Source organism: Peromyscus leucopus, chromosome X, assembly GCF_004664715.2.
Source record: "Peromyscus leucopus breed LL Stock chromosome X, UCI_PerLeu_2.1, whole genome shotgun sequence".
NCBI classification, from domain to species: Eukaryota; Metazoa; Chordata; class Mammalia; order Rodentia; family Cricetidae; genus Peromyscus; species Peromyscus leucopus.
The window spans coordinates 59505969-59532883 of NC_051083.1; the positions used below are offsets into that span (position 1 = coordinate 59505969).

The 26915-nt window shown below is 40.4% G+C and overlaps 1 protein-coding gene across 8 annotated transcripts in view; it reads left to right on the forward strand.

Annotated features, from left to right (window-relative positions):
- Positions 1 to 4037: 4037 nt before the first annotated feature.
- The window catches only part of Eda (ectodysplasin A), a 377498-nt gene continuing 354620 nt past the window's right edge, over positions 4038 to 26915 (forward strand). For all 8 annotated transcript variants that reach the window (XR_005090028.1, XR_003736102.2, XR_005090029.1 and 5 more), the window contains exon 1: positions 4038 to 4727. Coding sequence is in view for 5 of the 8 variants with exons in the window: in XM_028883904.2 (XP_028739737.1) it covers positions 4332 to 4727 (396 nt within the window). In the remaining 3 variants the exon portion in view is untranslated. The remainder of the gene's footprint in view (positions 4728 to 26915) is intronic.

The following is a 26915-nucleotide window of genomic DNA, read 5'->3' on the forward strand; positions in this document are numbered from 1 at the left end:
TTCAACTGCCTCCAACCACTAAGTGCACCATAGTTACCCCGCTGATTTCTATGCGGATTAACCATAGTACCAAGTATTTAATACCAGTCCCGGCCAAATTCCTAAGCACACTCTACTCAGTTGGTTTGCCAGGGATTGTCAACATCTTTGCCTTTGTTTTTTGAGATGTGAATCTTACTATGTTGCCCAGGTTGTCCTTCAATTTCTGGGCTCAAGGTACTCTTTCACTTCAGCCTTCCAAGTAGCTGGACTACAAACATGCACCACCACATCTGAATTGTCAACTTATTTATAATCTTATTGTTCAGGGGTTGTCAATTCCTAATTTTTTTAAATATTCAGCCAAAATAAGCAAACACAGGAAATGAAATTCAGTGGGAAAGAAAGGCCTACAAGGTAGCTGGGGGATGCTGTTAAGTGATATAGTGTTTACTTAGCATGTACAAGGCCCTGCACTCAGATCCTAGTATTACTGCTGCTGAGGATGGAATTCAAGACCTTGTGCATGCTAGGCATATGCTCTATACTGAGCTATATCCCTAGCCCGTCATGTGGTTTTACATTCTTTGTATCTTTCCATATATGTCATTGAGCTCAGGACCCAAAGGTACTTCTTAAACAGTATTCACAGACATCCCATGAACAAGTTCTTTGGAATTCTAGATAGTCTAGCTCATTGTAGAGAACTTCATGCCCTATTCAGTTATCAAACAATTTTGGTGCCAACTGCATGGTTGGTAGTATGCTAGGTTTTGGGAACAGAAATATTGTAAAGGTGTGACTCTTATCGCCAAGAAGCTCAGTTTAGTGGTGAGAAAACCATATGAACACTCAAAATATGACATGATACTTGATATCATTAAGGTATGTATGTTCAATGTGCAATGAAAGCATGAAAGAAAATCTGAAGTAAGAGAATATGTACATTGATTCTTGAAGGTTTTGCAGGTGGCGAGTACTTCTAGTGAAAAGTACTAGCTTGGGCTAATGTGCAAAGGTCTGAGAAGAGATAGTGAATTTAGCAATGTGGTAGCATGGCTTCTTTAAAGGGTAGCAAATAATAATGTTGAAATGGCAGATTATATGACAGCCAAGGAGCTCATACCTTGGTATCAGACAAGTAAGATAAATGACCGAGAAGGACAGAACTTGATTATTCCTGTTTATCTCAAAGGGACAGTTCTAGCTGGGTGTAGCCATATGGGCATATAGATCCAATGTTAACAGGTCGTGTGATTTTTTTTGTTTTTATATTTAGATAACCAGGGAAGCTGTATTCTAAAAACGTGAAAGCTCCAGATTTCTAAATGCTAGAATTGAATTTCCTTTTTCATTCCAAGTTTTAGCTAATATTATACGAAACACAACACATTTGTTTGCTGGATGTGGCCTACAGTTTGATCATTTTTAGACCTATGCTGTAGGGGACAGGGCACTATGCAAACAGAAGCAAGCTGAAGCAATGCATCAACACACACACAGCATATTAATAAAAGGGAGCTTGTGGGCCGGGAGTGTAGCTGAGTGGTAGAATGCCTGCCTAGTGTATATGAGACTTCTAAGTTCAATCCTCAGTGCTTCATTAATATAATGATAATTATTATTATAACCACATCTATTTCTCACTGCCCTGGCTCACTGTGATATTTCTGCCTCTCAGGAATTAAAATGAGGTCCTAGGTCAAAAGCAATTCGGAAGGCTTCTGAGGGTAATGGTGAAAACAAGGTCTTTCTTGGTTCAGTCATTAAAAGAAGGGCCACAGTGAGATGGCTCAGCTGATAAAGGTGTTTGCTGCTCTACAGTGCAAATCTGATGACCTCACTTTGACACTGGGAACTTATGTAAAGGTGGAGAGTGAAACAGATTCCACAAAGTTCTCCTCTGACCTCCCCATGTGCTCAGCGGCATGTGAGCCCCCCCCATCACACACACACACACACACACACACACACACACACACACACACACTGTAATAGGGATACATTTTAAAAATTTAAAAGCTGGTAGAACATGGAGGCTGAAACTATTAAAACCCTGATAATCACCACTACCACCACTACCACCACAACCACCACTACCACCACTACCACCACTACCACCACAACCAGGAGATGGATGTCATTCCTTTCCCTTTCATTTTAGATGAAGATAAAGTAGCCTCTTTAAACTGTGTGTGCAATAAATTCAACATAGCCAGTGATGAGACAGATAAGGCACAATGTAATAGCCGGTACAGTTGAAATTCTTCGTTTTACAGTTGGAGAAACCAAGCCAGTGTTTCCCCACTCCCTTGGAAAAGTACGTTGCTTTGCTCAGAGTGACCCAACACACCAGTGGCAGAGTGAGGCCTCCTGACTTCTGGTCTAGCATTCTTTCCAATAATCCTGCCTGTGATAATTAAGGTAAATCGGCCTGGCGGCTTTCCTAGCATCTAGAATTCCTGGTCTGGACAAGTAGATCTTGAGAGCTGCTGTTGCAAGCCTTTCTTTTCCTCCTTATCTGTGTGATGATGAGGGTTTTTTTTTTTTTCTTGCAAACTTTCTGTTTCATGGGTAAAGGTTAAAAAGAGGACAGAAAGATGTTTTTGAAGCACTGAGACCATTCACAAGGCTGTGAAGAAAAACTTGTCTGGGGCTGATGTATTTAAAGTTTATGACCTCTGGGCTCTACGCACTGACCTCTCCACCAGATGCTTTTGGTTTTGTTTTTCTTTTGTCTCCTTTGCTATATTCTTCTGTGTTGTTCTTCTCCCTTATCAGCCTAGGTTTAAGGCCTACCCTTAAGTGCTCTGGGACATCACTGAGCCTTCTCAGTGGCTTTTACTATGCTTGCTTCAAGTCAATAAAATTGCTGATTATTCCTTTCTCAAGTGCATGGAAACGAGAGTGCCTACTGGCTAAAACAGTGCAGGCTTGCTCTGCTCCAGCCACTTAACTCTCTAAAATCCGAGACTAGTAACTCTTGTCAACTGTGACTCTTGACAACTAATCTTTTCCATTCTTCATTTCCAGGTCTATTGTTCTGACATTTGCCATTTTTTTTTCTCTGACCCTGTTCCTGATTGGTGCAGCTGTTGAAGATGCTGCAGTTGCAGCATGTACATCTGGAACATTTGGCTGACTTGTTGAACTTCCCCCAGGGAGTACTCCAGGGGAAGCATGGGAAGGGTGGAGAGGCCAGAGCAGTTGCCTGCAAGTAGAGATGCCAATAGTGTCTGGCCATTCTGTGGACCACCCTTGTAAAAATTCACCTCATTGTGACCCTCAGTTTCCCCACCTGCTCATTGAAGGCTCATGTTCTTTCAAAACTTCTGCAGCCCTGGAAGAAGATAAACTTTTGGCTGTGGGTTCTCTCACACAGCACTGTGAAAGGGATCAATGCATATCTGTTGAATGAATTAGCATGTCAAGAAATCCTAGGAAACTGTTTTACCCTTCAAGGGACAGCATCACTTCAGCTCCACTTGGCACTAGGCACTTGGCACTAGGCTTTGACTGTGCCCCCAGACTCACTCTGGGAGTGAGACTGCCTGATTCCCAGTCTGTTTGGCTCCCAGGCTCCTAGGTCTCCTTTTCTTCTGGCGAGCCATTGAATTGCAAACACAGCAGGCATGGTTTCATTCCAAACCCTGAACTGTTTTAATTAGTTTAACGTCTGTTAAACGCTTTGAAGATTGAAAGCAACAGATAAGTACTGGATGATGTTATTAACAACTGCAGTTAATTGCAAACATTTCTATTAATGCTAGTTTCTGCCTCCTTTTCTTTGCTCCACGTTCTTTCCAAGGTTCCCAAATTCTTCTCAGCCTCCCCCCCTCCTGCCCTCCCCCATAGCTGCGCTGAAGGGTTAAACCAGGGTGGAGTCCGGAGATGAACGACAGCGGCAGTCACCAACTACAACGGGGCAAGCGGGAAGAGCTGGGTGGGGCTGCCAGGCAGAGGTGAACCCCCACGCCCCCAGGCCCCGCCCCACGGCTGGAGGCCCGAGTGGAACGGCAGGGGGCGGGGCGCCCAGGCCTGGCGGGCTCGTGGTTGGGCGTCCCGGCCGCCCCTTGAGGCATGGGGCGGGGTAGGTGAGGACCTCCTCCCTCATTCCCTCTTGGGCCGAGCCGCCCCTCTCTCCCGCCCCTCCTCCTCCTTTTCCCACCCCTCGGAGTGGAGCTGCACATGCGGCTGCTCCCTGTTCTGTCCCGCCCAGCCACCGTCGCTCAGGAACGGGTCCCTGCAGCCCCCAGCCGATGGCAGGACAGTAGCCGCCTGTCAGGGGTCGTAAAGGGCTGAGGCAGAGGCAGAGGCTCCCGGGCCTCAGATAGTGGCTGTCTCTGGAGGCCATGGGCTACCCCGAGGTAGAGCGCAGGGAACCCCTGCCTGCAGCAGCGCCAAGGGAGCGGGGCAGCCAGGGCTGCGGCTGTCGCGGGGCCCCTGCTCGGGCGGGCGAAGGGAACAGCTGCCGGCTCTTCCTGGGTTTCTTTGGCCTCTCGCTGGCCCTCCACCTGCTGACGCTGTGCTGCTACCTAGAGTTGCGATCCGAATTGCGGCGGGAACGGGGCACCGAGTCCCGCCTCAGCGGCCCGGGTGCTCCTGGCACCTCTGGCACCCTAAGCAGCCCTGGTAACCTCGACCCTGTGGGTCCCATCACCCGCCACCTCGGGCAGCCGTCCTTTCAACAGCAGCCTTTGGAACCAGGAGACGATCCACTCCCCCCTGACTCCCAGGACCGGCACCAGGTGAGTCACCTAGGAGGGGCGGCGGCCTTGGAGGCCCCCTCCCCTGCTAGGTTGGGCGGGGGCCTGCGCCGCAGGGCTCGGGGGACTCTGCCACTCAGAGCCAAGTTACAGGGCAGGACCTGGGAGTGGGCCGGAGAGCTAGGGAGAGGTTGTCCAGGGCAGGTTGTCCTCAGTTCCTGTCTTGGCTCATCCAGACCCTCTCGGGTCCCATGGACTTGGAAAGCCCAGCCTGCATGCGCCGCCCCCGGGGGGTGTGGGCTGCTTCGGGAAAAGTTGGCTGGCCTCGCACCCCGGCCGGCAGAGAGGTGCCTGCGCCGCCCCCGTGGCCGTCTAACGGCGAGCAGCTTGGCCCCTGGTGCCCCTGGTGAGGTTCCCTGCCCGCGGTGCTTGTTTCTTCGTGTCCCGAGCCGATGCCAGCACTAGCAGGCTCCTCTTTGGAGTTGGAGCTGTAAACAGCTGTAATAACTGCTCCACGCCCGTCGAAACAACTTTTAACCGTACTTTCAGCGCCGGGTTCTTGTGCGCTGACCAGAACGTGAGCTTTTTCACACTTACCTGCAATTTGAGACTGATTGTCCTCGGTGTTCTAGAGAGGATCAGCGCCCCTGAGGAATTCTGGTAGAAATATGCCGTCTTGCTAGACAACTTCTGAACAGCAATTTAAAAAATCTATGGAAATAAAACTCACCCTTTGCATGCCGGTTCTGACACTCTTGTTGATGGAGTGGGGTGCAGCGGGTGTGAAGAATTTTCATTATCGCTAGCTTCAGAACAGGAAGTTGGATTTTTGTTTTGTTTTTGGCATTCTTTCGAGTGTTTGTATCCCTTTTAGCAAACCATTAGCTTGGTTGTTTTCCTAACTCTTTCTTCAAGTAAATTCAGTGTACTTGGTTGCCAGAGTTGTCTTACATGTGAATCTTAGGCAAGGCAACCCGGGATCTTTTTGAGGTGGTTAAAGACTAAATGGTTAGTTTGTACCTTTTTGAGAAAACGACAGGTTGTATAAGTAACTTACTTATACAAGGCGAGGCATGGAAGCCTGTATTCGGTGCTACATTCATAGTCATTGTCACAACTCTTGGAACATTGTGTTACTTTGACCTTCAAAGTTGTACACTTTAGAGCTGTCACGTTCATAACAATACTCTGTCAGGACTGACACTTTTCTCTTCTACAGTGTGCTTTGTAAAATTGCCCCAGCCCAAAAATGCCTTTCAAATACACTCCAATTTATGTAACAGCTTATCAAAGAAGAGAATCTGCATACTTGAAACTTTAAACACGATGGCTGGATGATAATTAATTAGGACTCTGGGTCTTTTATTTCCCTGCTCCTCATCCCCAGTAGAAGTATTTAACAGCTGCACATTAATATTCTGTAAAAAGTATCAGAGAATTCAACTTCTTGACTCAAATGGTGGTCAAGGATTTTTGGCATTCGGGGTGGACAGAGTCATGTTTATAGATTGGGGATTAGCAGGCCAGCTGTATTCTAGAGCTTCTGTGATGGCAGGGGACACTCACGGCTTTGTAATGGCATTTAGTTGCTGACACTTGTGTAACACTAAAATACTCAGGTGTTTCGACACAGTTTGAAACAACAGAGTTTCTTATCTGTTGTCCTTTAGTCTTTGTATTTTAGTCCTTTGGGAGAGTCGAAACAATGATCGTAGCGCTTTACATTTTTGGTATCAACTTGGAATTGAAGTTTCAGATTTGTAAGGTACCACCTGACTCTATTTTATTGATTCCTTTGGAAAACATATAGGCCCCGAGGGAGAAGTAAATGGCCCAGGATATCATAGCTTGACTCAAAACTAGGATGAATTTGCTCCTTCGTCTTCCAATTTAGTACACATTAACCCATCCTATAGTGTCTACGAAAAAGAAAATTTGAGAGGAATGAAGCAACAGCAGATTGGAGCTCCATAGTGGACTTTTTACAAAATGACAGGCTCAGATCTGTGTCATTTTGTTCTGCTCTGACTACATTTTGACCAGACTAAGTTTAATCATATGCTCCTTATTTGTCTTGAACTTCACTTTCAGGAAAATTGAAATGTAAGTGAAGAAATTTTAGCTCAGATTCAACTTCTTTCTCTTGAGGATATTAGTTTTAGCTTATAAATAAACAAACAAATAAATAAATAAATAAATAAATAAGGAAAAGTTGATTGGCTAATCGAGTTAAATTGATGTGCTCTATCTTGGGTAGAATTTCTAGTGCCCTGGTGCACCCTCTGCTGGTTTTACAGTGACATTTAATTGTACTATCTGCTGACAGTCAAAATTCTAAGTTGTGCTGACAGATTCTGATTCATAAATAAGGAAGTAAACCGCCTCGTGGGACTGGGCCACATAGGTCATATTTTATATTTTAGTTTTTCAACATAAGCAGCTGCTGTTACAGCAAGTCTTGGACAGAGAGGACCGGAGACAAAACCATGCATCCTCCAGTGGACAATACCTTTGGGTTTCCTAGCAGTATATTGAGAAAGAGTGAAGGCAAGCTGGTGACACTAAACTGTGGGGAGCAGAACAGTCAGCGGCATTTCATTATGTAAGGTCATACATATATTTAGGCAAAGGTGAAGTTACCTATACTTATGAGATGATTGGACTGTAGGCTCTCCAATTATGACTCAAGGAAGGACTCTAGAAATCACTGAAGGTGTATGTATAGCATATTGCAATAAAAAAAAAGATACAGAAGGAATTCGGGTCATAAAGCAGGAACATCGGAAAATTTCTGCAAGGGAGTTGTTAGAAAAGTAGGGACACAGTTGCTGATCATAAAGAATAAGAGGTAGCATCTGGAGTCATGGGCTGTCTCCTTTAGCTGGAGGAGATAAGGAGCTGTATCTGGATGCTTAGGAAGGATTAGCTTAAGCTAGGGATACACCAGTAGTGCCTGAATTTGATAACAAATAATTAAAAACATTAAAAATCACTGGATCACACTATAGAGAAAAAGGTCTGGTCATGATTATATCCCCCAAATGTCAAAAACATGGTGGAAAATCTCAGGAATGTGTCAACAACAAAACAAAACTTTTTTCCATGAAGAAGATCAAAAGTGATTTTTTGTCTATCATCAGACAGAAAATCCTGGTGGCTGCTCCTCAAGAAAAAGCTAGCAGCCGATTGATAAACGTCTCCAGAAACCCAATTAAACTGATCAAAAGGGGAGCTTTTAGTTGTTTTTTTTTTCAGTCTGGAGAGAGAGAGAGGGAGAGAGAGAGAGAGAGAGAGAGAGAGGGAGGGAGGGAGGGAGGGAGGGAGGGAGGGAGGGAGAGAGAGAGAGAGAGAGAGAGAGAGAGAGAGAGAGAGAGAGAGAGAGAGAGAGAGAGAACAGTCTTCCAAATCAGGAGAGAGATGAGTATGGTTAGTATGTTCGTGTAATTTAATGATCTAAGATGAATAAATAAAATTTTCTCTGTGTTAGATACAGTGTTAAGTATTAGATTCTTTTAATGTTTGAAAAATTTATGTCGAGAGAGATAAATAAAGGTAGCATCTCATAATCTAAATTACAGGCAGATCAATAGAAATTTATTCAGGACTGTTGGAGTTGTTTGAGGTACATTCCTAATTATTTGGGGTGATGTCATAGTAGGCAGCTTTAATGTTCTACAGAGATCTTTAGGTATAACTAGATATACCATTAGCATACTAAGATTTGATATTCCTAATAACTAAGTATCATTCTAGGTGATCATGTTGACCATAATAGAGCCCACGAATTATGGAATCTAAATAAGTTGTTTATGGAGTTTAAATGCAGATTTTTTCAATGTGTTCATTAAGGCTTCTGATGAACTGGTTTCATGATATCCCTCTCATTTTCACTCTCACTAATTTTACTCCTGGAAGTCACCCACCAAATTCTCTTTGAGGATTATTCTGTAGTTGTTACTGATTTTCGTCTTAATACATCTGCCTTTACATTAAAGATCATCAGAAATCTACCTTCTGTAGTGTGTTTTATGATTCCTATCAGCACTAGTTATAGCTAAGTAGAAAAATAGTTGTTGAACTGAATAATTTTGCGACTTGGGTAACATTTTATGTAAAACAAAGGCATTTTATAAAACAGGCCTGTTTCTCTCTGGTCCTGCTAAGTCTGTGAACTGTCAGTTTTGCTTAGGTAAATAGTTCCATTGGTAATGTTTCACTGGTTTCTAAAATAATTAGAAATTGAAGTGGAAAAGAGGAGTCCTAACCATGTGATCCATTTCCTATTTTCACACTTTCCCTCTAAGATGGTACTAAAAGCTTTTGGTAATACATCGTTTGATATTTTATTTGCTTTTAGGCTTCATCTTTCTCTCTTAGATCTTGTGAAAAATGATCTGTAATTTATCTGTAACTACCTTAGAGAGAAGATCTCTTTATACTAGAGAATTTCTGAAGCGATTTTAATTCCCAAGAACATTACCAAGAAAAGCCTTGTGCCTTTGTCTGCAAGGCAGCCGTTGGAGAGAACCATCTTTGTTTGACTCCTCCGTAAATACCCAGCACTTATTTCCTCATTTCTATTCTTTTTTTTCACATTTTATTGACATATAATACAAATACAGAAAAGCATACACATCGTAATTGGACCATTTGATGAAATATTACAAAGTGAGCACACTCATGTTGCTTGCACCTAAGTCAAGAAATAAACACTTTTAACATCCTGTAAACCCTTAATTGTGCCCCTTTATCACTGTATAATCTTCATTCTCCAAAGATAATGAATGTCCTGACTTCTATTACCAGAAATAATTTTGTTCATTTTGAACTGTACATAAATGAAATCAGATAGATGTAGTCTTTTGAGTCTTATGGTTTTTGGTTAACACTATTTGTGATAACCATACTGTGACAGACAGAGATATTTTTTAATTTTTAATTTTGTATATTCTGCTATTGAGATATATCATAATTTATAAATTCCTTATCATGGTAATAAAATATTGATTATTTCCAGTTTGGAATTATTATGAATAATGATGTTTTGGATAATTTTATGCATATCTTTTGGTTCCAATTATAAGAATTTCCATTGAATATACACCTAGGATTAGTTTCTATGCAGTGGAAAATAAATATTTTGAAATTATTGCCAGTTTTTCTAAGTTATTGATGATTTGTATCTCACCAACAATGTATGAGAATTGCAGTTTTTCTATACTTTGCAATCACAGCCATTCTGGGGAGTGGGTTTGTAGTGATATCTTGTTATTGTATGTGATATTGGGGATGGAACCTTCGGGTATGCTAGGTAAATAATCTACCAGTGAGTTACATACTTAATTTTATCTTGGGATTTTAAGGGATTCTTCTCTGAAGACTGATGAGGTTGTGTTCCTTATCAATATTATCAATTTGGATATCTTTGTGAAGTAATTTTCCATCTTTTTGCCTATTTTACTGTCAAATTTCCCTATTCTTACAGATTTCTTATATAATTAAAAATGTTTGTGTTTTCAATTATGTGTATGTGTGCTTGTGTATATGTGGGGGTATGTGAGTGCAGGTTCCTGCAGAGACCAGAAGAGGGCTCTGGATTCCCAAGGACTAGAGTTATAAGGCAGTTGCTAGCCTTCTGACATGTGTGTTTCAAACCAAACTCATATCCTCTTCAGGAGCAATAAGCACTCTTAACTGCAGAACCATCTCTGTAGCTCTAGAAATTTTTATATACCTTGGAAATGGATTCTTATATTTTGCAAAATATTCCCAAATTTGTGACCTGCTTTTATAATATCTTGATGAACAGAAGTCTTTAATTTTAATGTGTCAAAAATTTTCAATATTTTTTTCATGAATAGTGTCTTTGTATCCTGTTTAAAAAAATATTTTTCCAAGGCTGAAGACATGGTTCAGTGGTTAAGAGCATGTAATGCTTTTGCAGAGGACCAGAGTTTGGTTCCTCACACTCACCATCAGGCAGCCCACAACCACCTACCTTCATCCCCGGATTATCTGAAGCCCTCTTTTACACACACATGCATGCACGCACACATGAGCATAATACCCAAAACAAATCATTTAAAAAAAGAAGTATTTGCTGACTTTAAAATCATTAGACATGCTCATACATTATCATTTAGAAGTTTTATATTTGTGCCATTCATGGATTTACAGGCCACCTGGGATTGATTTTGTGTATAGTGGAGACATAGAGGTCAGACTCTATGTTTTTCCATACAAGTATCCAACTGATTTAGTCCTTTTTATTATAACGATTTTTTTCTACTTTTCTACATTCTTACTTGTTCATCCATCCATTGTTTATATACGCCCCAAATTGTTTCTGAACTGTTTATTCTAGTCTGTTGATCTGTTTCTCATCAGTCTGTTTCCTGTTGCTATAACAAAATAATTGAGGCTAGGTACTTGAAAGTAAAAGAGATTACTTAGGTCATTTAGAGATTCAGAAAACATCCATTCAGCTTTAGTGAGGGTACTCTTGGCTGGATAGCAAAATGGTGGAGAAAGAGAAATAAAAGTGCAGAAAAGTGAAAAATTGCATGGGTTGGCCTCATTTTGTAGCAGCCTACCCCTTCAAGAACTAATATACTCTGTAAGAAAAGGATGAATCATTTCAGAAGGCAGTGCCTTCAGTGGTCCAATTACCTGGCACTGAGCTCTACCTCTTTAAAAGTTCTACCATATCAACAGTGCCAAACTGAGGGCTAAGCATCCATCACATGAATCCTTGGGATACAAAACCGTAATCAGATGTCACTGAACCCTATAATAAGCTTTTTGATATCCGGGAAAGCAAGTCCTTCCAACTTGTTCATATGCTTTAAGACCACCTTGGATACTCTTAGCGTTCATATTTTCACATATATTTTAGAATCAGCTTTTTTACATGCCTCAAGAAAAGAGAAACCTCTTAGCATTTTTATTGCAATTACATTGTATTAGTTAAGGTTACTTTTCTATTGCCATGATAAAGCACCTTGACCAAGACAACTTGTAAAAGAGTTTAATTGAGCTTTCAGTTGCAGAAGGAAGATGGAGTGAAGGTGTGGTGACAGGCAACTAGAGCAGCACCTCCGAGCTCATCTTTTGATCCACTAGTAGGCAACACAGTACACCAGGAACAGTGAAAGTCTTTTAAAACCTCAAGCCCTCCCCCTGTAACACACCTCCTCCAACAAGGCCATAGCTCTTAATCTTTCCCAAAGAGTTACAGCAATTGGGACCAAGTATTCAAACATATGAGCCCATGGGTGACATTCTTATTCACCACATAAAACCCAACTTAGGAGGTCACAGCTTCCAATTCAGGAACTTGATATATCCTTCCATATCTTTAATTCTTGTGTAATTTTCTCAGTAATACCTTTTATTTTATTTTTATTTATTTATTTAGTTAGTTAGTTTTTGTTTTTTAAGACAGGGCCTCTGAGTGTTGCCCTGGAACTCGCTCTGTAGACCATGCTGGCTTGGAGCTCAAAAGATCCACCTGCCTCTGCCTCCCGAGTGCTTGTGCCACCACAGCCTAGTCAGAGAGGGTGTCCAAGGTATGTTTTTAAATGTCATTATATATGATATGATGGATGCTGTGGTTCACTGTGTAGATTCCACTTCAGAAATGCAGGATTTATGTTCTTAAGTAACAAGGGTACTGTCAAAAGAGAGAGTTCAGCTGAGAGTTGTCTTTTGAAGAAAATATTTTCCATCAAGGAGAAACTTCCTTCCAGGGCTGCCTGCATCTAATGACTAACCAGTGCAGAGCTATAAATCACTTCCCCTTTCTTCCAAATCGGGAAAGCATTGAAGAGTCATATACCAGCCATACCAGCTCAAGAGCTCAATAGAAATTTGGTTAGGGCAATTTGCACATATGTTGATCTCCAAAGCACTATCTAGTAAAAATCTGCATGGCATTCTAAGTCTTTCAATTGACTTGGTAGGAAACCCAATGTGGGGCTACATAATTTTTATTTTTTTTGTGGTTATAATATAATTACATCATTCCCCCTTCAAACCCGACCTCCATTCAAACCCTCCCATGTAGCTTCCCTTGCTTTCATTCAAATTCATGACCTTTTTTCTTTTAATTGCTTTAAATTTAACTTTGTTTCTTGTTCATGTTTAGAAATCTAGTTTAACTTTATGTATTAAGTTTGTATCCAGAAGTTTGCTGAACTCACTTATTAATCCTAATAATTTATTTGCATGTTCTTTTGGATTTTCCACATGTCTATCAAAAGGTTTATAAAAAATATTTTTCCATTTTTGTTCTTTTCCTTTTTAATCTATATACCTTAAAAGTTTTTCTGTTGGCCAATTATTCCTGGGCATGGGGCTTGCCCTAGAGTGTGGTTGGTATACTCGGTGACACTCCATTGGAGAAAACTGACTTCCCCTTCGCCAGTTGCTATCAATTGCAGATTGATTCTTGGTTGGGCTTGAGACCCAGAGTTCACATCACCCTCTCAGTGTGGGGATGTCTGGCTTGAACCTGTCCAGGTCTTGTGAATGCTTTCCCAATCTCTCTCAGTCCATATGTGTATCAGTCCTGTTGTGTCTGGAAGATACTGTTTTCTTGGAGTTGTCTCTCTCATCTGGTTCTTACAATGCTTCCTCTTGTTTGTCTGACCTGATTTTCATTTTTTTCCTGGTATCTATCTATCTATCTATCTATCTATCTATCTATCTATCTATCTATCCTCTCATATATTACATCTCAACTGCAGTTTCCCCTCCCTCTTCTCCTCCCAGTCACCCCCCTCTTTTCCAGATTCACTCCTCCTCCATTTCCCTTCATAAAAATGTACTCCTTCCAGGGATACCAACTGAAGTTGACATAACAAGCTGCAATAAGACTAGGCATAAACCTTCATATCAAGGCTGGACAAAGCACCCCAATAAGAGGAAAAGGGTCCCCAAAGCAGGCAGAAGAATCATAGACAGCCCCCACTCCCACCTGTTAGGAGTCCCACCAGAACACCAAGTCACACAACCATAATATACTCCCACTGTTAGGAGTCCCGCCAGAACACCAAGCTGCACATCCATAATATATATGCACAGAGCCTGGTGCAGACCCATACAGGATCCACATTTGTCACTTCAGTCTCTGTGAGCACCTATGAGCCCAAGTTAGTTGATTCTGGCTCCTACAATCCTTCCTCTCTCTCTTCTGTGAAATTCCCGAGCTCTGCCTAATGTTTGGCTGTGGGTCTCTGCATCTGCTCCCATCAGTTGCTGGGTGGAGCCTCTCTGATGATGATTATGCTAGACTCCAATCTATGAGTACAGAGTGTCATTAGGAATCATTCACACACACACACACACACACACACACACACACACACACACAGAGAGAGAGAGAGAGAGAGAGAGAGAGAGAGAGAGAGAGAGAGAGAGAGAGAGAGAACATGATACTGATGATATTGGGTGGGGAGGGAGGTGGGGGAATCTGAGAGAAGTTGGGGGAGGGGAAAAATATGATCCAAATACATTGTATGAAAAAACTTTAAAAATAAAAAATTAAAACACTTTCTTTATTATACTGGACAGAATGTTTAGATTAATGTTGAATAGAAGTAGTAATAGCAGACATCCTTGCTCACTTCTGAACATTGGAGGGAAACTACCATTTTACTGTTTGTCATAGGTTTTTATTATTATTGTTAGTTTTAAAAGATATTTATCAACTTTAAATTTTAATTTTTCTTCTAGTTTTCCAAGGTTTTTGAATAACATAAAGAATTATGTCATTGTATCACATGGTTTACTTTTATATATTGAATTAGTCACAGGAGTTTTTCTCCCCTATTCTGTTAATGTGATATGAAGCCAGCCTTATTATCATTAAGATAAAGCCTCTTTAGTTCCAATGTACTGTCCAGTGCTATATATATATATCTGGAATTATTTTACTAACCTTTCATTTAGAATCTTTGATCTTTATTTAGAGTGAGAGAGATTATCATGCAATTTTTCTCATTATCAAGTTTGGATATCAACGTTATTTTATGCTGTCATTACTATTGTGTTTATTTTATTTGTTGCTTACAATCATTCATGTAACATTGGTAATATTTTTTTCCTTAACTGTTTGGAAGGATTCATGAAGCCATTTTACCCTAAGGGAGGTTAAATTGTGTTTGGTATCTTAATATATATAGGATATTCAGACAATAACTAACAAAAAAATAAAGTACCTAGAAATAAAAAACAAAGAGTGTAAGAGACCTGAGCACTGAAAACTATAAAACAATGATGAAGCCGGGCGGTGGTGGTGCACGCCTTTAATCCCAGCACTCGGGAGGCAGAGCCAGGCGGATCTCTGTGAGTTCGAGGCCAGCCTGGGCTACCAAGTGAGTTCCAGGAAAGGCGCAAAGCTACACAGAGAAACCCTGTCTCAAAAAAAAAAATGATGAAATAATTGAAGAAAGCAGAAATAAATGAAAATATATTCCATAACTGTGTATGAGAAAGAGTAAAATTGGTGAAATGTCCATACTATCCAAAGAAAACTGTCAATTCAGTGAAAACCTCATCAAGATTCCAATGACACAATCCAGGTGTGATGTCTCATAACTATAATTATAGCCATTGGGAGACAAAGGCAAAAAGATTGTGAGTTAAAGGGTAGCCTTGAACATGGTGAGACCATATCTCAAAAAATCAAACAACAAAACAATTCAATGGCATGTGTCACAGAAATAGAAATTCTGAAATTTATAGGGAACCACAAAATATCATAATCTATTTCTATTATCAATTGTATATCTTATTTTTCTACTACTCTGGCTGTTTTGCCATATGTTTGTTTGCTTTTGAATGAATGGCATAATTTATATATAATAATATTTACAATATTATATATAATAAAATTTTATATAATATAGAATTTATATACATGATAATTTATATATATATTATATATATATATACACTTTTGTACAAATGTTTTGAGGCCTCAGTTGTTTTAGTCTTTATCCAGATAGGATTTATATTTCTGGAAGTTGGCCTCAGGTGCTAGCAATCCTATGTCAACTTAATCCACCATGATATTGAGATCATCTGAAACTGGCTTTCTGTCCAAATGAAAGTTGATTTACTATTCATTTAAACTATTATTCTAATTCAGAACCCAAAGATTGGTACTTTTACCTGGGTTGTTGTTCCTAGATGGGTCATAAATTTCAGTTTCGTTTCTTCTTTTTCTCCCCTGACTCTATGTTCAGCCTTTTAATAGTATGACATATTATTATGAGATTTGCCATGGTCATAGTGTCTCTTCACAGCAATAGAACCCCTAAGACAGTGGTACACAGATGTGGAGATATAACTGTTGAGTAGGTCAAAGGGAATTCCTGCAGTCATGAAATTTTGAGTCAAGTGAATAAGCTAGCACAATTCCATTTGATGATGAAGCAAGCAGTAGGGTTAATCTTACAGCTTGGATTATTGGGGACATATGATAATTTGGAACAAAAAAAGATGAACACCTGACTCAAACTTTAAAATCAAGGGACATTTTTCTTGACAAAGTATCTTCTGAGTTTAAAACTGAAAAAAAAATTATTAGTTGAATAATTTTGTTTCCAGTAATAGGAACTGAATATGCAAAGGCTTAGAGGTGAGAGAGAACATAATATGTTCAAAGAATGGAAATTTATAAAGCCATAGTTATCGATCCATTATGGTGCTGGCTTAAATATAGACATTATAAGTCATTGGAACAGAATTGAGAACCCTTACATTATAACCAATTTGTTTTTGAAAAACAAAACAAGACAGTTCACTGGAGTACAAATGATTCCCTATTCAACTAATGGTGCTGGGAAAATCATATATCCACATTTTAAAAAAGAGTGAACTTTAAAAAATAGGCCTAATTGACCTAAATAGACATTTCTCAAAAGCAGACATACAGATGTGCAATAGCTATATGAAAATAACTATAGGTATATCACTAGTCACCAGGGAAATGAAAATTAAAACTACCATTAGAGACTAGCTCTCCCCAGTAAGGATCATTCATATCAACAACAAAGACTAAAGATAAGAAATGTAGTTGAGGATGTTGAGGAAAGGGAACCCTTTCACACACACACACACACACACACACACATACACACACACACATATATATATATATATATATATATATATATATATATATATATATATATATATATGCACGCGTGCCATAATATCAAACTATATGAATATATGGAAGTGTTTCAAAAGTTTAAAATAGAACTCTCATATGATTCAGCAATCCTACTACTGGATATATGTTATCGTTTGAATATGAAATATCCCCCATAGGCTCATGTTTGAATACTCAGTCACCAGCTGGTGGAGCTGTTTGGGAAGGTTGTGGAACCTTTAGGAGGTAGAGTCACAGCCTAGAAGTAGGTTTTACAGCCTAGCTTGGCTTCTTTTTTTAAATTTTTCTTTATTAAGAAATTTTCATACTCACTCCCCCCTCCTCCCTCCTCCCACCCCCAGCCCTTTTTCCCAAGCCATCCGCATCCCCACATCCACCAAATCAAGGTCTCCCATGGGGAGTCAGCAGAACCCAGCACACTGAGCCTAGGCAGGTCCAAGCTCCTTCCCACTGCACCAAGACTGTGCAAGGTGTCACACCACAGGCACCAGATTCCCAGAAGCCTGCCCATGCACCAGGGACAGATCCCGATCCCCCTGCCTGGGTGCCCCCAAACAGTTCGAGCCAAACAACCATCTTCCATATCCAGAGGGCCTAGTCCAGTCCCATGGGGGCTCCACAGCCACTAGTCTGCAGTTCATGGGCTTCCACTAGTGTGGCCAGTCATCTCTGCATGTCTTCCCATCATGATCTCGATGTCCCTCGCCTGCAGAATCCCTCCTCTCTCTCATTGATTGGATTCCTGGAGCTCAGCCTCATGCCTGGCTGTGGATCTCTGCATCTGCCTCCATCAGTCACTGGACAAAGGCTCTACAATGACCTAACTTGGCTTCTTATTTACTTTCTGCTTCTGTAGTGTGGATTCAGTGTGAGGAGCCAGCTTCCTCCTGCTGCTGCCACCTTCCCTACTTGTTGAACTGTAATCCAAAGTAAACTTTTTTTTTCTCAAAAGTTGCTTCTTGTCAGGTATTTTGTATCGTATATAGCCAATGAAAATGAACTCAGTCTTAGGAAGAGACATCTGGACTCTTCGTGTTTATTGTAGCACTATTTGCATTAGCTAACAATAGAAATAACTTATGTAGTCATCCGCTCAGGTGCTGAATGGATAAGAAAATGTGGTACAGCCAGTATGATGATGGTACCTGTAGTACTGAGGCAGAATGACTGCAAGTTTAAGACCAGTCTGCGGCACATATCAAAACCTTATCAGGAAACAAACAAGCAAAACAACCTGCAAAAATGAAATAAAACAGAAAATGTGGTGCATGTTCATAATGGAATACTAGTCAATCATAAAAACAATGAAATCCTGTTATTTGTGACAGTGTAAATGGAACTGGAAATCATTAAATGAAATACGTCAGGCACAGAAAGAAATATACTGTATGGTCTCATTCACATATGGAATAAAAAGTTAACTCTACAAACTCTAAGAGTAGAATAGAGTGGTAGTTACCAGATGGTGGGGAGTAAGTGAGGGTTTGGGAGGAGTGATAGGGAATAACTGATCAATAAGTATTAAATTACAGTTATATGGGAAAAGACCAGCTGTTATGCTATTGCAAAGTAGAATGACCATAGATAATGTATGTATATTTCAAAACACTATAAGAAATTATTTTGTATAGAGGCTCACCAAGACTGAAGAGGCAATCATGGAGCTTTCCTGGTTCTGTGCTAGGTCCTTTACATAAATGTTATTGTTGTGTAGCTTGGTGGTTTTGTGGGACTCCAAACAGTGGGAGTGGGGGTGTGTGTGTCTGACTCTTTTGCCTGTTTGTGGGACCCTTTTCCTCTTACTGGGTTGCCTCACCCAGCCGTGACATGAGGGCTTGTGCCTACTCTTATTGTGACTTGTTATGCCATGTTCAGTTGACATCCCTGGGAGGCCCGCTCTTTTCTGAAGGGAAACAGAGGAGTGGATCTGGGGGAGAGAGGAAGTAGGAGGAGGGTTAAGAGGAGTGGAGGAAGGGGAAACTGCAGTCAGGATGTAATATGTGAGGGAAGAATAAAAAAAGGAAAAGATTTTGTAATTTTTTGCTATAAAGAATAATATGGTTGATTGAGGAAATAGATGTGTTTAACCTGATTTAATCACCATGCCTTGGGTTGTAGTCAGAAGGTTTTTCTGGTCCCACCCAGCTCTGCGAGGTCCAGACAAATCTCTCTCACCCACAGTCCTGCAGCCACTTATAAAATAATCAACCAGAGGCTTAATATTATTTATAACTGCTTAACCATTAGCTCAGGCATTTTACTAACTAGCTCTTACACTTAAATTAACCCATAATTCTTATCCGTGTTTAGCCACATGACTTGGTACCTTTTCTCAGTTCTGCCTTGTCATCCTGCTTCCTCTGTGTCTGGCTGGTGACTCCTAACTCCTCCCCTCCTCTTCCCAGCATTCTCCTAGTCTGCTTACCCTGCCTATACTTCTTGTCTGGCTACTGGCCAATCAGCATTGTATTAAATCAGTGTACAAGAACATTATCCCACAGCGTTGGGTACTCTGTTATCTCTTTATTCACATACATGTTTTGCCTTTTATATTCACTCTACAGTGCATACATGTGTTAAAACATACAGTGTACCATTAGTGTGTATACATTTTATGTTTAATCTATCAATTAAAAAAGCCACAAATTAAAGAAAAAAAGTGAATGTAGACATGTACTATACACCATACCCCTGAATTAATTTTTAAATAAGCCTAAATTTAAATGTCAGAACAATATTTTTAAAAGAAAGTTTTCATGACCTAGAATTGGACAAAGAGTTCTTAGACATGGAACCAAATACATTGTCCAACAACAATACAAAGAAATGAATTGTATTTGAAAAAGTACTTTTGTTTTTCTAAAGAAAACTTTTAAAAAAATAAAAAAAATGAGAGTAGGAGAAAATGTTTACAAAATAGGCCTCTTGAAATGTAATAAATAAGAAGAGAAAATTGGGAAAAGATACATATATTTATGAAACAAGAAGCACAAATGTCCAAAAGTACACAAAAATATGCTCAACATTGTTATCAGTCATGGAAATGCAAATCAAAACCACATTGAGGTATCATTTTATACCTATTAGAATGACTATAATGAAAAAGATAATAAACAATGTTAAATGATATAGTAGTTTTTGGAAAATGGGTTTTCAGCCCCTTAATAAGTTAACCTAGAATTACTTATTGCGTTATGACCCAATTCTACTTGTGTGCATGTGCCCAAAAGAATTGAAAACGTCTGTTCACACAAAAACCTCTATAGGAATGTTCACAGTGAGTGGCATTATTCATAATTTTCAAAAAGTGGAAGCAACCCAAATGTCTGATGAATAAACAAATGTGGCATAAAATTCTAATAGAATATATTTCAGTCATAAAAAGCAATGAAGTTTGAATATGTGCTACAACATGGTAGGCTCTCAGAAATATTATGCTAAGTGAAAAGAGCCAGTCACAAAAAACCACATTATATTGTATAATTCTATTTGTATGAAATGTCCAGAATAGGCAAATATGTGGAGACAAAAATTAGATTACTGAATGTATGTGGTGAGTGGTAGGAATGAAGGTTCACTAAATATGGGCATGAGGGCACTTATTGTGGGAATGAAAGTATTTCACAACTGATTTCACCATGACTAAGGCAGTAGAAGTGTGGGGCTTTAAAGAAAATGATGCAAGAGCTATCATGAAATTACACAGTTCCTACAAAAATGAGTGAATTATCTGGTATATGAATTATATCTAGATGCATCTGTTATTCTAAAGAAGTATAAAATAAAAGTAATGGACAAATGCCTAAGATATGTTAGTTGTTTTGATATTTATCTTTACATGAAGAGAATCTTCAAGACTCATCATTCCAAATGCTCCAAACTTTTTCCATAATAGATGAGTTCAGGATTCCAACCCAGAATAAACTTAACCAAGAAGCATCAGGGATGTCATGCTATGCATGTTTAATTTGAAAAGGCTGTACTGTCGATTCTGGTGAGCACATCAGAGTAAGAATCTTTAATTTGTGGGATTTAAGTAAGTTAGTGTGGATAGAGCCTAGCATGCACAAATATCCTTCTATGGTTTGACTATCCCCCCTCTAAAACCCATGTTGAAATTTAATTATCGTTGTAACAGTATTATGAGGTGGGGCCTTTAAAAGCAGGGATTAGTCAATGAGGCCACATGAATGAATTCATGCTGTTATCATAGAAGTGGGTCAAGAGTCATGGGAATGGGCTCCCAATTAATATCCGTCTATGTTATGTTCTAGACTTATCTTCTATCTTCCAGTATCATTTCAGCCTTCAGAACTCTGAGAAATAAAGTTCTTTCTTTTCTGTTTTTGTTTGTTTCTTTGAAACAGGGTCTCATGCATCCCCGGTTGGCCTCAAACTTGTTTGGTAGCTGAGGATAGAGCATTCACTGTTATCCAAGCTTTTGCTTCTACCTCTCAAGTGCTAGGGTTATAGGCATGCATCACCATGCCTGGCTTAATAAATTTACTTACTTTATAAATTACCTAATTTGTGGTATTCTGTTATAGCAGCACAAAATAGACTGCGATAGGGTCCAGCTAATTACTTCACTACAGTGAGCAGTAATTAATTCTGGCTCACGGTTGTTATCTCTTTCTTCCTCTTCTGCCCTCTTCATTACTCCCTTTTCCTTTATGCCTGTCTTTTATTCTTAGTCTTAGTCTTTGTGATAGAGATAGTGGAATAGTCTCAGATCCTACTTAGAATTTTTTTCAGACTTCTAGGTTTAATATATATCACAGAGATAAATGTGAATGTCATTCTTAATCAGAGGTGTGTATTAGTGTTGGAGAACTTTTGCAAAACCTACCTATGTGTGGCCACATCTAGTCCCACATTGTCAGAATATTTAGGGTGTTTTCATTAGCTTCTTAGGTAATACTGATGTTCATCTCCATTCTTTGAATTGCTGCTCTAAAGGAAGAAAATAAAAACAACAGTGTGAATTAGATCAGAGTTGGTCTCCCATGCCTAACTTCAGTTCCCCTATTATTGTCGATTACATTTTTTGTCACTTTTGTCACAGTCTTCCCTTTGATGGCCATTGACGCAGGAGCTTGTGTGGTAGTGAATGCTTAATGAACATACCATTTGGAAAATTAGTTAATGATCGCGTGTCTTTGGGGGAGAGAGAGGAATTAAATTTCAGTTGTCATTTCTCAGCCAGATGCTGGGGCTGTGTGCTTGCAATAACTGAAGGAAGGAGTAGTTCCCTGTCTTTTGTGGCTTCCTAGGGATTTTCCTGCTGGTAGCTGCTGAAACCACTTTAAAATAATAGACCGCTGAGTAATTTTCCCCATGTACATCCACTTGTCAATGGGCCCACACTTCAGAGATGAAGAGTAATTTTTATTGGAGTGATGTCATATAGCATGGTTTGAAAGCAGACAGCCACAAAGAAATTGATTTTCAAAAGGAGATTACTCTAAATTTTATTTTGTGGTTTGCAGATCTTTATTCTTTCAACCTGCCACACCATTGGCCTGCAAGGACAATCAAAGTTTAAACATTAGTATGTGCCTAGAAGCATTGCATGTTTCTAGAGAACTTTAAAATATATTTCTTTATTATTATTGTGGGGGTGGTGGGATGCCATAATGCAAAGCATGTGTAGGCCATAAGACAATCCTGTGAAGTCAGTGCTCTCCTTTTCCCTTTGTGTTGGTCTTGGGAGTCGAACTCAGGTAATCAGGCCTTCATGCCAAGCACTTTAATCTGCTGAGCCAGCTTGTGGGCTCTAGAGCCCTTTTAATATATAGTCTAAATTGTTAAGGTGGTGAAACTGAGGGCTTTTTCTGGAAGGATTGTTATACCTGCATTCAGACTCGTGGGAAGGATAGTGGCAGATTTCAGGTGTTCCTCAATTTCAGTGAGTTGCTATGAGGTATAAAGGCAGCACTTGTGGGGGGTTCTAGTTCTCAAAACTGATTTAGCTAGCAGAGTCAACCAAGAGTATAAACTTCCTTTGTTCTTAATGACATCAGACAACCTTGTTAGGTGCCATTAGTTTCTGCATGGATTTCCAGCTGCCACCTCAAATTTAGTTAGCTAAATTGAATTCATCTCCACTCTTCCCTTCCCCTATTGCACACACTAAATTTTAGAAAATTAAACCATGGTTTCATTCTTTCAATAACTCAGGCAGAAAATCTCAGATGCATTTTATTTCTCCTTTTCCTTTGCTACTCATACTTAGCATCCAGTTGCTAAATTGATTCATACTTTCTGATGCTGATTTGCATTGTCTATGTCTTGTGCATCTAGTCTCTGTTATAATTCTGATTGTATTTGGTTTAGCTAATCTCCAAGTTCCCCTTCCCAAATCTGTGATCCCTCCTCAGCTTCTTATTTCTCATAATTATGGACTAGAGGGTTGCTTTGTTCTTTACTGCAACTTTTCATGTCGCCCCCTCCTCAAATACCTTTATTCTCCTCTCCATTGCCTATACAGAAGACTTCAGAGTCTTTTTTTATATTTATATTTTTTTATATTTATTTTATTTTACAATACTATTCAGTTCTACATAACAGCCACAGATTCCCTTGTTCACCCCTTCCCGCCCACCTCCCCTTCCCCCCAGCCCACCCCCATTCCCACCACCTCCAGATCAAGGCCACCTATGAACCAAAGGATGAGGGGCCCCCAACTGGATCAGGCCCTCTGAATCGGTGAGACAGTTGATTGGCTTGATCTGTTTGGGAGGCAACTAGGCAGTGGTACCAGGTCCTGTGCTCATTGCATGAGTTGGCTGTTTGAAACCTGGGAGTTATGCAGGGACACTTGGCTCAGTCTGGGAGGAGGGGACTAGACCTGCCTGGACTGAGTCTATCAGGTCGATCTCAGTTCTCGGGGGTGGCCTTGATCTGGAGGTGGTGGGAATGGGGGGGTGGGCTGGGGGGAAGGGGAGGGGGGCAGGAAGGGGGAGAACAAGGGAATCTGTGGCTGTTGTGTAGAACTGAATAGTATTGTAAAAAAAAAAAAAAAAAAAAAAAAGAACTTGCCTCACAAAGAAAGGGGAGAGCTCCTTCCAACCTCCCTGCTGTGAGTGAGAGATTTGGAAGAGCCTCCCTGGAGGCTTGTAAACTTAGAAAACACCTTACTTTTGCATTCTGTACCTAAAGTCTCCAATGGTGGCTTTGGGGACATGATCTAGGTACAACAAGACCCTCACTCTATTGTCTCAAAAAGGGGACCTTAGACAAAGATATCTCAATATAGATAGACCCAGGCCAGTTTCAAGTCCCCAGAAATGATGGCGCCAGCCCCAGGAACAAAAGAACAGAGTCAGGATGTCTAATGGTAACCAATTAACCAGGAGATGCCCCTCTCTGGAGATAACATGACCAGAGCCGGGAGAGGAGTTGTAAAACTCCTGACAGGGCAAACAGATAAGCTAGAATAAGATAAAGTCCAGGCCCGGGAAAAACTGGACCAATCAAGGATGGACCCGTACTAACCCCCTCCCCTCTAAGAAATTTTATGGGTTTTGCCTATAAAAACTAACTTCCCCGCCGGGCGGTGGTGGCGCACGCCTTTAATCCCAGCACTCGGGAGGCAGAGCCAGGCGGATCTCTGTGAGTTCGAGGCCAGCCTGGTCTACCAAGTGAGTTCCAGGAAAGGCGCAAAGCTACACAGAGAAACCCTGTCTCGAAAAACCAAAAAGAAAAAAAAAAAAAAACTAACTTCCCCAAGAAAGAGTAACTCTTCTCTGCCTCACTTAAGATGGCTTGAGTTGAGTTCCCTGTCATGACTTGTAACAGGTAAACCTTGCTTTTGCATTCTGGAAAAAAAAAAAAAGTGTGGTACATTCACACAATGGAGTACTACTTAGCTGTTAAAAATAATGACATCATGAAATTTGAAGGCAAATCGATGGAACTAAAAAACAAAACAAAACAAAAAAACCATCCTGAGTGAGGTAACCCAGATCCAGAACGACAAGCATGGTATATACTCACTCATAAGTGGATATTAGCTGTAAAGTAAAGGATAACCATGCTACAGTCCATAGCCCCAGAGAGGCTAAGTAACAAGGAGAGCCTAAAGGGAGGGGCACATATATCTATCTCCCTGGGAAGGGGAAATAGAATAGATCTCACAGGTAGACTGAGAACAACAGGTGGGGATGGAAACATGAGGGATGGGGTTAGGGAGTGAATGGAGGGGGAAGTACTGAAAGAGATGACTGGAAAAGGGGGTCATTTCAGGGTCAGGTAGAAACCTAGTGCAAGGGAAATTCCCAGGAATCTACAAGAATAACCCCAACTAAGACTCCTAGCTTGGCTCAATCTGGGAGGAGGGGACTGGACCTGCCTGGACTGAGTCTACCAGGTCGACTTCAGAGTCTTTTTACAAATGTCCCTGAATAATTCTGTTACTCTCCTTGTTGGTTGCTGTCCACTTGAGTTCATTTTCCTCCAGACCAATCCACTGTCATACCTCTTGCATTCTGGCCTTTATTCATCTGTCTCCCAAAGCTGGATGCTCAACCTCTTCTTGGAGCCCTCAGTCTTTCAGAGCTCAGGTCAAGTCTTATCTTTTTGATAGATTCATCCTTGTCCATTCATTCATCTCAGCATTCTAAACCCTTTATTTGCCATTGTATTGAATTGTAGATTATCTTGTTTCCTCAATTAATTGAAAAGGGTTTTTGAAGGTAGAGACCGAAGCATTTCTTTATAAATTACAGCCACTTATACTGATTTTAGTAGAAACCTCTAGCTTTATATAAATTGGTTTTCTTCCTCTGCATTCTTACTTCCATTGTTATTTCTCTTGTTAAAAAGTTCCTTTTGAGGGTGGACTACTCCTATATTTAAGGATAAATTTAAATATGTGATCATTTAGCCCTTAGTAATATTTTCTTTATTTCGTTTCAACTAAATCTGCATTTATGAGACACCTGACACCACATCTAGCATTGAAAGAGCTAGAAAGGTAAAAATCAATGCCTATCATTAGGGACAGGCTAAAATTGGAAAGGGACAGTCTTGGCAGAGGAAGCAACATGATCAAAGATTTGGAGAGAGTAGATTGGAAGTATGTTTGGGTAAAAGCTTAGAATCCAGGGCCTTACTTTTTTGGTCAAGAACTATTTGTCATCTTTCAACAGCTCTGTGGTAGTGTGCCACTTATAATACAAAATTGTGGTTAATTTCTATTTATTGATGACTCAGCTTCTGTTTTCTTTTCCTGATAGCACTGTATTTTCCATTTTCATTATGGGAAAAACGTCCTAATGACTGGGTTCCTGTATTTCACAGGAGAAAACAAAACTGATCAAGACCTTTGGAACAGTGCCACATGAAGATCAAACCTTCTATGTTCTCTGTGTAGACTAGCTAGACATTTATTTTACTAAATTAGATCCTTTAACCCACTGTTGGTAAAATGTCTTCCTGAGATGAGGAAGTATTTACCCCTCCTCCCAAGGTTCCAACAAGAAACGGAGGCAGGAATCTATCAAAGTTCCCTCTGGGGGAACTATTGCATTTATTGAGCTCCCTTACAGAGCCCAAGTGAGGGGTTACTTACATGGGTGCAGACATTCCTCCCCCACTGACCACACCTCCAAAACCTTACCAAGCAGGGATGGCTTCCCATAGCTACATGATGAAGCACCCCTTCTTCCAGACTTCCTTGTCCTCTATCCCTTTCCTCTCAGGCCAGATGGTAGGGTGCAATGGGGTACTCACTTGAGAATTTCCTGTCCTGTTCCACTCTCTGTGGGGGGAGGAGAGGGGGGGAGAGAGAGGGAGAGAGAAAGTGTCAATTGGCAGCCAGCCTATCTGGGATGATCTTTTGTAAGAGAGTGCAGCTGTACTCTCAAAGATGGCTGTTGGCTTGGCTCAGAAGAAAGGACAGTCACACAGGATACACATTGCTCCAGTAATTAGGAAATCTCAGGCCTCTGTATTTCCAGGTTCTTGTGCCTTAACACAACTCCTGCTGAGGGTCAGCTTTTCTGTTTGGTCTTACCAATTCTACAGGATTGGATTGGATAGAATTG